This window comes from Hippopotamus amphibius, chromosome 2 (genome assembly GCF_030028045.1).
Source record: "Hippopotamus amphibius kiboko isolate mHipAmp2 chromosome 2, mHipAmp2.hap2, whole genome shotgun sequence".
Lineage (NCBI taxonomy): Eukaryota > Metazoa > Chordata > Mammalia > Artiodactyla > Hippopotamidae > Hippopotamus > Hippopotamus amphibius.
Window position 1 is genome coordinate 197521164 of NC_080187.1, and position 12059 is coordinate 197533222.

The following is a 12059-nucleotide window of genomic DNA, read 5'->3' on the forward strand; positions in this document are numbered from 1 at the left end:
AAACACTATGAAATCAAAATACTGGGGGGAAATTAAAGATACCTATTAGTATCCTTTTTAACAGATATTCCCATTCTGAGAAGAATCCTGATTTTTCAGGATTGTTACATCTTAATTTTGGAAAAGCCAGAAAGAGTCAGTAAGCTTGACGAGGCTCCATACTGCCCTCGCTGGGGCACTGTAAGCCCCTGGTGGCTCCCTTTCCCCTTTCAGAGATAAAAAAAACTACTGGGATCTAGTTTGATGTTTTCTTCTACTCTCAAAAAAAATCTTTTTAACGTTTTTACTTGTTAAAATATATGTATTCATCATATATCTATACTTTTTGTATATTTTAAACATACTTTCCACAAAAGGATAAATTGTCCTAATTTTTTTTTTACAACTCTCTTCTACTTTTCATTTGGGAATAAAAGCCAGAGATGGAAAACAAAGGGATTTTACATATTTTTATTCTCTTTTTCACTTTTTAGTACATAATAAACAATTAAGTATACATCCCTTGTTACTTTCTAGCAGTGATATTAGATAAAATGTTAGCAAAGATGTTACTTGAGTTATCAACTAATCAAATATATAAGCAGTCATCACCAACCCGTGATACATTAACATTATATAGTTCTTTGCCTTTTACTTTCACTTATATTTGCTCTCAGAAAGTCCTCACAATTGATGTATAAATTTCTAAAAGACTTCTTTACTTGAATGTTCTATATGTCAATCCAACTTGAAGTTAATCTCAGGGGTCAGATGCTGTATGTAATACAGACATGGTTGACTTCCCCAGAAGAAAGTGTCTAAGCTCTCTTTTCCTGAAAGACAAATGCTTATACATGTAATATATCTCTGGAAGGACCTGGTTTTTGACATTCAATGCAGGCTCACTGTTCATGAAATCAACTTAAAGTACAATTTTAGAACATTAAAAACAACATCCACTTCCTACTGTTAAGTTACACTGATGATCTTCCTTATACTTCAGATATGCAATTAAATCAAAACCAAAATTAAAGGCCCAACCATAAAAGCACACTGCAATTTCAGAACCTTTAATACAGCAGAGTGCAAAGTCACAGTCTGGAAAGGGGCCAGGTTTCCTTCAACCAAGCAAAAGGCAAAAAGCACTATCAAAAATATCAAATGAAAATCCCATTTGACTTTTTTCCATCAAACTTCAGTCCAAAAGTATATATCACATTAAGTCATCACACTTCAAATGTATGATACGCTTTATGTAAATGTTACTTATGCAGGCCAATAATACTTTGCATGGGTAGATCACTCTGCCACTTACATAGTGACATGATTTTTATATCTGATTTGATCTTCACAAATACCCCATGAAGTATGGCAATGGCTGTTATTTCTAATGCACAAATGGAAACAATAGAGACTCATACGTTAAGTTATTTGTCACCATCGTTGAAAGTCCTGACTCCCAATCCAATTCTTTTTTCATGTCATCATCCTGGCAACATGAACCAGAAGTAAGGTTTTAGGAAAGTGCTTTATGGACAAATACTGAAGAAAAATTAGATTTCTGACTTCCTGCTAATACTAATATTTCCTTGTTAATACTTCCTTCAGAAAACCCTATAGGCCTTTAAGCAGGTTTCCACGCATTAAACACCCTTTGAAAAAAAAATTCTCTAAATCTATCAGTTAGTTGCAATGCTTCCCATATTATACAGTTAAATTTCACCTTAGAACTCAAACAGATTTTTTTTCAAGTTTATCTGATGCAATACATCGAACATGACCTTTGAAACCAACTCATATTTTTAAACTGTTTTAATTTAGTCAAAACTAAAGGACTGCCAGACAAATATGGTATGATATCACTTATATGTGGAACATAAAAAATACAACAAACTAGTGAATATAACAAAAAAAGAAGCAAGCTTACAGATATAGAGCACAAACTAGTGGTGGTGGCGGGGGAGAGTGATACAGGGGTAGGGGAGTGGGAGGTACAAACTACTGGGTGTAAGATAGGCTCAAGGATGTACTGTATGACATGGGGAATATAGCCAGTATTTTGTAATAACTGTAAATGTAAAGTGACCTTTAAAAACTGTATAACAAATATTTACAAATAAATTAAAAACAAAACAAAAACTGCACAACTCCCAGGAAGAAAAATCTTGAAAATGTAAGTTACCACTTACAATATGGCAACTTCCTCACCTTAACCACACACAAACACAAAAACAATCCAGCCTCTAGAAGTTCTGCATTGTTAGATGAGTCTGCATTTTCTGTTTTAAAATACCCTGGGCTTAACAGGCATTGCACTGTGTCCATATTCTTTGCATGTCAGAAACTACTACTCCTAAGATCTCAGTTCAAACTCACCTAATTTTTTAAATATTTAGCTTGGATAAGAATACAATTACACAACCTAGACAACAATTGTGCAGAATCACTTAGTAAATCAGACATGTTAAGTAATTATGAATGTTTCTTATGCCCTGTAAATGAACCAAAATTTTTAATAAGATATTGAGCCAACACAGGGCACAAAATACACAAAATAAAACAACAGAAAATACTGAAAAGAAAATGAAATTTGGGGAGAGAAGCAATACTCCAAAGAAAAGAACCTAAGAAAACAAAGTATGACTTCTACAGCTTAAAAAGCAAGAAAGTAGAGTTTCCTAGGTGGCACAGTGGTTAAGAATCTGCCTGCCAATGCAGGGGACACGACTTCGAGCCCTGGTCCAGGAAGATCCCACATGCCTCGGAGCAACTAAGCCCCTGTGCCACAACTATAAAAAAAAAAAAAAAAAAAAAAGCAAGAAAGTAAAAAACTAAAAACAAAATCAAAGCTTCAGAATGGATATTTTACTGAGTTAATGGACACTTGGAATTGGGGTAAACCCAAATTTTTCAAGGCTAATAATCGCAAAAATACACAGACTATTCCTATCAAAGAACAACGTGGCCCTTCCTTTACAACAGAAAACAAAATGTGGTCCCTCCATATCCAACATATCCATAATAGAAAATGAAATATTTAACTTCTTTATTTCCACTGGCAAATAATTACAAACAATAAATGAAAAATCCTGCTACATCCAGATCTTTTCAGATTAATATGCCCATGCTTTGTCACCTTGAGTTACAGGAATAATCAAGACTGCACTGCCTTAATTGAAGAAAAGTAAGCAACTTTGTCTTTGATTTTACTGTACAAAATGAAAAGAAAACAGATCAAAATAAGACGAGATGTACAAATGCTAAGAATTACTGTCATGTGTGTTTTTTTCCTTTCCAGTCCAGCCAATTCATTTCTTGTCACTTCTCAACAACTTCCATTTAAACTTGTTATTCACAGAGTCTGTGGATGCAGTAACAGGGGCTCTGCCTATGTTGTTTGCTGTTGTTATTGGCTTTTTAAAATTAATGTTTAAAGAGTCCATATAACTAGAATTGCTGCGCCTGTGTCCCTTTTTTTAAATTAAGGGGTTTTTTCCTATAGAAAATTTGGAAAATACCAGAAAGTAGAAAGAAAAAAAATTTTTGTAATTTCATCATCTAATCACTTTTACAACTATGACTCTCCTTTGAGTCTTATTCCTATATAAGATACAGAATCACTTCTAGTTCTATAGTTTAGTTTAGAATTACACTACTTTCTAACCAATTTTCATTTAAAAACTAGTATTCCCCACACCTTTAAATATTATTTAAGAACGATATTTAATAGTTTCTTTAATTAGAATCCCATCCTTAGGTTTGGGGAGAAGATTAAAAATTATTAAAATAATACCCTCACTTTCCCCCTTCCCTTCCCCTTTATGACCATAGCTCAGGAAAGAATAGTAAATCATTCACACTAGCGTCCAAGGTGTGATAAATATCACCCTGAGAAATGAGGGGCCTAATAAGATCCAAACGTTAAGCCAAAGATATGATGCGCTAATAATGGCATTCAAGTACTGCCCAGTAGATGTGACCTTACTGGAGGAGGCAAATCTCCTAAAATTCGCAGCACTAAAATAATTACCTATTCTAGCTACAAGAAGGCTCCATTCCGTTTTTCAATAAAGCTAAACTGAGGCAGTGCAAACTTCACCCACTCAACAAAGCACCTAACTGGCTGAGTTCGTTAAAACTGGCGCTCTCAATGGCAAAAAGTTGGATTCATCAAACAAAGATAAACATGTAACGCGTACAAGGCATGGTGTGGACTGCTGCTACGGAGGACTTATCCATCAGGAAGGGGACCGGTGGAGCGGGAAAAGGAGAGACAGGGTGATTTGATCATTATCAGCCTGGCGCACGAGCAGAAACCTCAAATACATTATTTAATCTTTCTGTTCCCGGCATCACGGGGCTCAAACGTCACCAAAAGAGACGGGCCGGCTGAAAAACCGGCGGGGTGACGCACATAACATCTTACCATATGTATTCTCAGCAATCAGGACCGAGGAGAGCCTTAAGCCAGCCCAGCGGAGGAAGGCGGGTGCGTCCCCCGGCCGTCGGCTCCCCCACACTCCCGGCGCCCCGCTCGCGTCTTGCACGCGGGGAACCGAGGCTGCAGGACCACAGGACCGGACGCCTCAGGCGTCAGCTCCACCGCGGAGGCTGCGGACGAGCGTTCCGAGGAGGCCACCCAGGGGGCCGCAAACGCCGGGCGCTTAGGGTCAAGCCCCTCCCGACTCAGCGGAGACCCCGCGACCGCCTCCGTAAGGCGGCTGAGCCAAGACCCCGACAGTCGGCCTGGACTCCCCTCCCGGGGTCCAAACCCGCCCAGGGCCGTACCTGAAGGAGCAGCGCCACCTCCGCCCTACGGCGTCGGCTGTCGCGGTGGCGGCGGTCACAGCTCCGAAAGCAGTGACGCTTCTCATAAAAACAACCTGCTCGCAGGCGTCCGCAGCCGGGAGGCGGTGGCCGGTGGGGCGCCGCGGCGCATGCCGGGACTGGTAGTTCCGCCCGCGCCTCGTGCTGGGCGACGGCGGATGGAAGAACTACGACTCCCAAAGAGGAGCGCAGCCCGCCGCCGGGAGACTGCAGGAAGCTGGGCCCCGCGGCGGTGATCCTCACAACATCCGGGCCCCGGCGCCGGAGAGGCGCAGCGGCCGGTTACTGTGGAGACGGCCTGCTACAACCACTCGGAAGGATTCCAGCCGGAGGACGGCTCCTGGGATTAGGCGGATTAGGTTATACGTATCGATCGAGCCGACGGTTCACCGTCTTTTTGCTGCTTTAATTGGGTGTAGTAAAACAACCGCGTCCCCTCGGCGCTCGCTGGCCTTGCCAACCGCTGCAGGAAAAGACTGCGTTTGCCGAAAAACTAAAGAAGATATCGAGAATGACCGAGTGCGACTGGGTGGGTTTGGGCAGAGGGCTGGATGGCTTTGACTGTCGGTACTCTTTACTATAGATTTGGGGCACCCCGCACTCCCACCCAACCCACCCTCCAAAAAGCCACCTTTGTAGGCAGCCACTGGACTACACAGATGTAGCATGCATTGCATTAAGCTAGAATTGCCTCTGAAGGTATAAAGATGATTGGGGATGTTATGCAATTCATGCCCCACTGCAAAATGCTGTTATGGCTTTGAACAAGAAAAACGTACCACGTTAATTTTACATTTGTTTACATTGTGCCTTGTTCAAAAAAGGATATGACGGGTAAAAGGGATACTCACTCATTCATACTCACTCATTCATACTCACGGTTGATGGAAGAAGTAGAAAATTGAAGTTTAATTCTCTGTCCCCTAATTGTGGCCAAAAAAAAGATAAATTAAGAAAAACATGACCAAGGAGAATGGTGGGCCTGAGGAGAAACAAAAGGGTGCCTCAAAATTAGACTTTCAGGGTCTTTTTGCTTTTGGTGTTACTGTAGTTAACATTAACTGTGATACAAAACCAAAAAAAAAAATTTAATTTTAAAATTACAACTTTTGAAATGGGCATTTTATTATTTCAATGGCTTATTGTTATTTATCTTTATAAAAATGTATGTGTGTTTATAACAAAAGACTTAGAAAAGTCAGTGATTTTCTCTAATTTTCTCTGATTTTAGGAGAGCCTGAAAATTAAATTAGTAAGTTAATACCATCTATTTGTAGATTTTCATTCTTGTCAAGGCATTTTCACAGTCTTATTTTAAGACAATTGATTTTAAAAGATTCACTTATAATTTTCATTAACCTTCTTATCCTTCAGTAACAGGATGTGTAACCTAGCAGAGAATTTAAAGTAATCTTTTTATTATCCTTCTTATTAGGCTGTTTTGTTTTTAATTGTATCTGTTTTGAACTCCACATTTTAAGAATACCAGATTTGAAGAGGTGGAAACCCAAATAAGAAGGTTGCAGTGAGGGCCTAGGAGAGTAAAGTAAAAGCAATGGGTATTTTGTTTCTAAGTTTGTAAACATTTGTGAATTGTCTTGGAGGTTTAAAAGATTTTGATTTTTGACAGTAACTTTTACAGATTGTGTGGTACAGATTATGGCAACAAAATTTTTCACCTAATTTGTTTTCTGTTTTCAGTAGATTCTGTTTTCTGTATTACATTTTGAGTCAAAGTTGATCAGAATTTTACAACCAGTTGTAGAGGGTGATTTGAAAGTCACAACCTCTGTGACTGAGGTTGCCCTGGACAATCCTACTGGTGTCCATAAAATAAATCAGGGTTGGTACCTTTTCCCACAAGTCGCAGGGGAGCACCTACCACCTAAGAAGCCTTCCCTGTGCTGAGAGAACCTAGACATTTTGAGAAAAGCTGACCTGTTGTGATGCCATAGGATTCTGGTGACTTATTATTCTCCAATGTCTGTGCTCTTAATATTTAAAACAAATTAATAAGCAGTGTCGAATATATAACAAGATCTGATGAGTTCCACTTCCAGCTTTGCCAGCTTCCTACAAGATAATGAGTGTTAGAGTAAACAGTAGTATACTACTGTGAAGTTTTCTTAACCTGTAAATTTCAGAACTGAATTCTGGAATATCATGCATATGCATTGAAGTATACCTGCAAAAAAGAAAATGGTAAAAATTGGTTCCATTTGTATAGCAACGTATCATTTACATCCAATTTTCTTTCATCTCCACAACCACAGAACTATGGCAGGTTCCCCCCCCCCCCCTTTTTTTTAACCACTTTTACAGACAATATAAAAACAAAGGTACAATGATGATAAAGGATTGGAATCTAGGTCACACGGTTCTTGCCTTGTGCTCCTCCTCCAACACTCAATTATACGTCTTCAAATCTGAACAAAAGAAAAGAAAGTGGAGTAAATTCATCAAGATTTCAAAACAAACAGGTTCCTGACAGTGGGAAACTTAACTTTGCTGAGACATTAAATAGAATAACCCAGGAATTCAGAGTGAGCTGGGTTAGTCTAAGAGGAACTGAACTAATCTGACCCAAATTTGATCCTCAATTAAGCCTGACACAACTTGGTCAGTATTCTTTCCTCCATTTTAGAGTTGGAAAACTGATATTATAAGCTTGCTAGTTTTAAGGATTTAGAATTCTTAAAATTCTCATGAATAACAAGAATCTACTAGAGAGTCTTCAAAGAAAAAGAATTTTAATGCATATAAACAACCTTCTATTTAATTCAACCTTAAAAAGTCAGAGTTACAGTACCCTGCCAACCTCTGAGGTTAGATATAATAATATAATTTCTGATGTGGAAGGACTAAATCTTAAGTATTCCAGAAATAACTACCAAATTTTTTTGCCTACATGGACACCAGAGAATGCATTTTTAAGGGCCTTATCACAAGTAAAAAGTGTATTACTTTCCTTCATGTTTTTCATGAAGTGTATTTGCTTTCCTTCATGTTTTTCATGAAGTGTATTTACTTTCCTGAATCATGTTTTTCAAAAAACTGAAAATCACTTTCCTATTGCTACATTTGGAGAGCCCTTATTTCCTCAGATTAGGGGCGGGGGGGAAACTAATCCATCTCCTTTGTTTTATATTTATAGACAGGGAATTTGAATCCTTGCAAAATAATTTCATCAAAGTCACGCAGCTATTATCACTGGCAACATCAGAACCCAGAACTGGTGACACCTAATATTTGAAGGTGAAGACCTACATTTTTTTTTAAATAACTAACCAATTTCCCAACATTATTGAGCTGATTTTCTATGTGCTTGTCTTCTATATAAGTTCTAGGAGCTTTAGATTGCTGATCACTATTTTTCCAGCATCTAACAATGCCTGGCACACAGTAGGTACTCAGTATTTGTTGAATGAGTGATAAACAAGGTCCATATAGTCTGTTCCATTTGAATTCTTTCATCTTCATTATTGAAACGATGTTTTTTACAGACTTGACTTTACTAAGGATAAAGCAAGTTATATGCATGTGCTGGAAAGCAGTATGCACTTTTTTGTACCCATTCTTTTTAATATCTTGCTCTCTCCTTCCCCAAAAAGCTAAATTATTTATATTTTAAATATTTACTAACTTTATTATATATGTTAATTCCATATTAAATTGTAGTAAACGGCACCACCATCTACCCAAATGTTTGTCCAGAAATGTGGGCGTCTTTCTTGATCTATCCCTCTTCCTCACCACCCACATCTAATCAATCACCAGGTTCTATGAATTCTACTTCCAAAATATGTCTCAAATTTGTCTCTCTGTACCACCATTCTTCTACAAATCATCATCGTCAGTCACATGGACTACTAAAGCTCCTCTCCACATCCATTCAAGTCTCTGATGGCAGCCAAAGTAATCTTACTAAAAATTATGTTACATCATAACATGCTTCTCCTTAAAACTCTTCAATAGCATTCCGTTGCTTTTACCATACAGATCCAAACTTTTCACATAGCCATCCAGACCCTTCAGGATCTGCCTCCTACCCCTCTATTCTCATCTCAAGTCATTTTCACTCTAACTTACTCCACTTTGGCCACGCTTTTTCTTTGTGCCCTCCTCTCTCTTTTCCTTCCTTACCTCCAGTGTTAGATTCAATAACACTCACCAGAATGGCCTTCCTAGGCCCCCACACTGGGTTAGAACTCCCATATGTCTTCATAAATATCTTGAATTTTTTTTCTTCATAGCATTTACCAAAATTGTAATCAGTTAGTTGTATAATTATTTATTTAATGGCTATTCCCCACAAGGTTAAGACCCCTGAATGTTTATCTTGTTCCCTTTCCACTCTAAAATTCAGCTGTACGTCCTCTTCAAACGGGGACCAATGGCAGTCTTATTCTATAATTTACATGTTTTTTATAAATTCTTATAGTTCTAGTTTTTCCACAGTTTTTCCCCTGCTATTATATTCGCCCATAGTCAAGGGGGGCGGGGGCTACTCTTGTTATGGAGCATGAGCTTAGTTGCTCTGCAGCATGTGGGATCTTCCCGGACCAGGGGTCAAATCTGTGTCCCCTGCATTGGCAGGTGGATTCTTAACCACTGCACCATCAGGGAAGTCCCTATACGAATATATATAATTGAATGGGTACTCTTCAGTGTCCTCAAGAGAAAAGGACTCCCAAAAGGAGAGTAGATAGGACTAAACTTTTGTTTCCTTCTATTTTGTTTTTCCAGCTTTATTGAGATATAATTGACATATAACATCGTATAAGTTTAAGGTATACAACATGATGCTTTCATACACATATATATTATGAAATGATTAACAATAAGATTAGTTAATACATCCATCACCTCACAGTTACAAATTTTTGTGTGTGGGTGTGGTGAGAACATCTACTCTTTTAGCAACTTTCAGTTATATAATACAGTATTGTTAACTGTAGTCACCATACTGTACATTAGATCCCTAAAAATTATTCCTCTTATAACTGGAAGTTTGTATCCTTTGACCAGCATCTCTCCATTTCCCCCCACCCCCAGCCCCTGGCAACCACCATTCTGCTGTGTTTGACTTTTTGTTTTTTTAGATTCCACATATATGTGAAATCATACAGTATTTGTCCTTCTCTGTCTCACTTCACTTAGCATAATGCTCTCAAGGTCCATCCATGTTGTTGCAAATGGCAGGATCCCTTCCTTGTTTATGGCTGATAATATTTCAGTGTGTGTGTATATGTGTGTGTATATATGTATATACCAAAATTTCTTCATCCATTCATCCATTGATGAATACTTAGGTTGTTTCCATGTTTTAGCTACTGTGAATAATGTTGCAGTGAACATGGGAGTACAGATATCTCTTCAACATGTGACTTCATTTTCTTTGGATATATGCCCAGAATTGGAATTGCTGGATCATATAGTAGTTCTGTTTTTAGTTTTTTGAGGAACCTCCATACTGTTTTCCATAGTGGCTACACCAATTTACATTCTCACCAACAGTGCACGAGGGTTCCCTTTTCTCTACATCCTCAGCTACTTTTATTCCCTCTTAACTTTATGATAATAGCCATTTTTCAGGTGTAGAGTGATATCTCATTGTGATTTAGATCTGCATTTCTCTGATGATTAGGAATGTTGAACATCTTATTGTGCACCTGTTGGCCATCTGTATGTCTTCTTGAGAAAAAATGTCTATCCAGATCCTCTGCCCGTTATTTAATTATATTGTTTGGTTTTTTGCTATTGAATTGTATGAGTTCTTCAGATATTTTGGAAATTAACCCCTTATCTCATAAACGGTTTGCAAATATTTTTTCCCATTCCAAGTTTGCCTCTTCATTCTGCTGTTCTTGTGCTGTGCAGAAGCTTTTTAGTTTGATGTAGTCACAGTTACTGATCACTGCTTTTGTTGCTTGTACTTTTGTCATAGCCAAAAAATTATTATCAAGACCAACTCCAAGGGGCTTTTTCCCTATGTTTTCTTCTAGGAATTTTATGGTGTCAGAAATGTCTTTGACTTTTTTCGAGTCACTTTTTTGTGAGTGGGGTAAGACGGGTTAGGGCTAGGTTTAAATAATTCTGGTTTTTTTCAGAACTTTATAATTGAGAATTATTTTATGCATTTATCTTTTAGGATAAGAAAAGTACTTCAGCTTCAAATTCAGACACAGAAATGAAACCTGAACAACTGCCTCCTTGTGTGAACCCTGGCAATCCTGTGTTTTCATGTATGTTGGACCCAAAGACACTCAATACAGCTACCTCACTATCAAAACCTAAGATGATTATGTATAAAACCAATTCAAGTAATTATGGTGAATTTTTACCTTTGCCACAGTTTTTCCCCTGCTATTATTCTCCAAAGGACCAAGTATTTTCAAGCCATATCAGAGCTACTGGATTTTATCAAAATAACACTCTAAATACTGCACCTGACAGAACAAGAACCCTTGATTTTCCTAATTTTCAACACACTCTATGAAAATATATTACTCTTAAATAAAGAGATAATATACTCAGGAAAAATGAGTTTTAAATCTAAGGCCAGGATACCTAATTTGATATATAAAGATTTGAATTTTTAAAAAATACCTTTAAGAAATAAAGCATTTCAACTCATAACTGAGTAACAGCGACTTCTTAAATAAAAACGTGTTAAAAATAGAATAAAAGGTAGAAAGCATTTATTATACCTAGCTTTATTTAGTTCATATAGTCCAAAAGCTTCAAAAGGCTTCCAGGATTTCAACTATCTACTGAGTATATTTATCAAGACAAAGGAACACAGGAACTCTAATTATAAAAAACTGAATTAAGGAAGATTCTGACGAGTAATTTCCTACTGTTATTTCAACTAATAGCTTAGAACCTGGGGAATGTTAGTTCTCACTGCTGAGCTGGTGGAAGAGAGGACTTGTTAATTCATTCATTTAGCAAATATTTATTGAACACCTACTTATGGCAGGCACTACACAATGCATATGGAACACAGAAATAAAAGACAGTGTCTTTTATTGTTTCAATAACAGTATTTGGGGGAAATGAGAATAGCAAATTAAAAATACCTGATAATTGATGTTACAATATCTTTTCTGTTTTAACCTGTGTCTGTTGGTCTTAAATCAAGCCATGTAAACAGGGTGGGTCATAATGGAATCTTTATACGGGAGTTGAAGGGAAAATGTTGTAGATAAGTAGTTTTTTATGTTAAATTTCAAAAAGAGGAGAAACTTGTT

The 12059-nt window shown here is 37.6% G+C and overlaps 2 protein-coding genes across 5 annotated transcripts in view; one reads left to right on the plus strand and one right to left on the minus strand.

Annotated features, from left to right (window-relative positions):
- Nucleotides 1-4910, minus strand: part of CCPG1 (cell cycle progression 1) — a 41457-nt gene extending 36547 nt beyond the window's left edge. For 2 of the 4 annotated variants that reach the window (XM_057722368.1, XM_057722366.1), the window contains exon 1: nucleotides 4768-4910. The gene's annotated coding sequence lies outside the window, so the exon portion shown is untranslated. Of the gene's footprint in view, nucleotides 1-4405 lie in introns of all 4 variants that reach the window. The other 2 variants (XM_057722369.1, XM_057722367.1) reach the window with 2 other exon arrangements.
- Nucleotides 4911-5068: 158 nt separating this feature from the next.
- Nucleotides 5069-11490, plus strand: PIERCE2 (piercer of microtubule wall 2). The gene is made up of 2 exons (XM_057722375.1): nucleotides 5069-5335; nucleotides 10958-11490. The coding sequence occupies exons 1-2, from the start codon at nucleotides 5318-5320 to the stop codon at nucleotides 11303-11305; spliced, it is 366 nt and encodes a 121-aa protein (XP_057578358.1). The 5' UTR covers nucleotides 5069-5317; the 3' UTR covers nucleotides 11306-11490.
- Nucleotides 11491-12059: the final 569 nt, after the last annotated feature.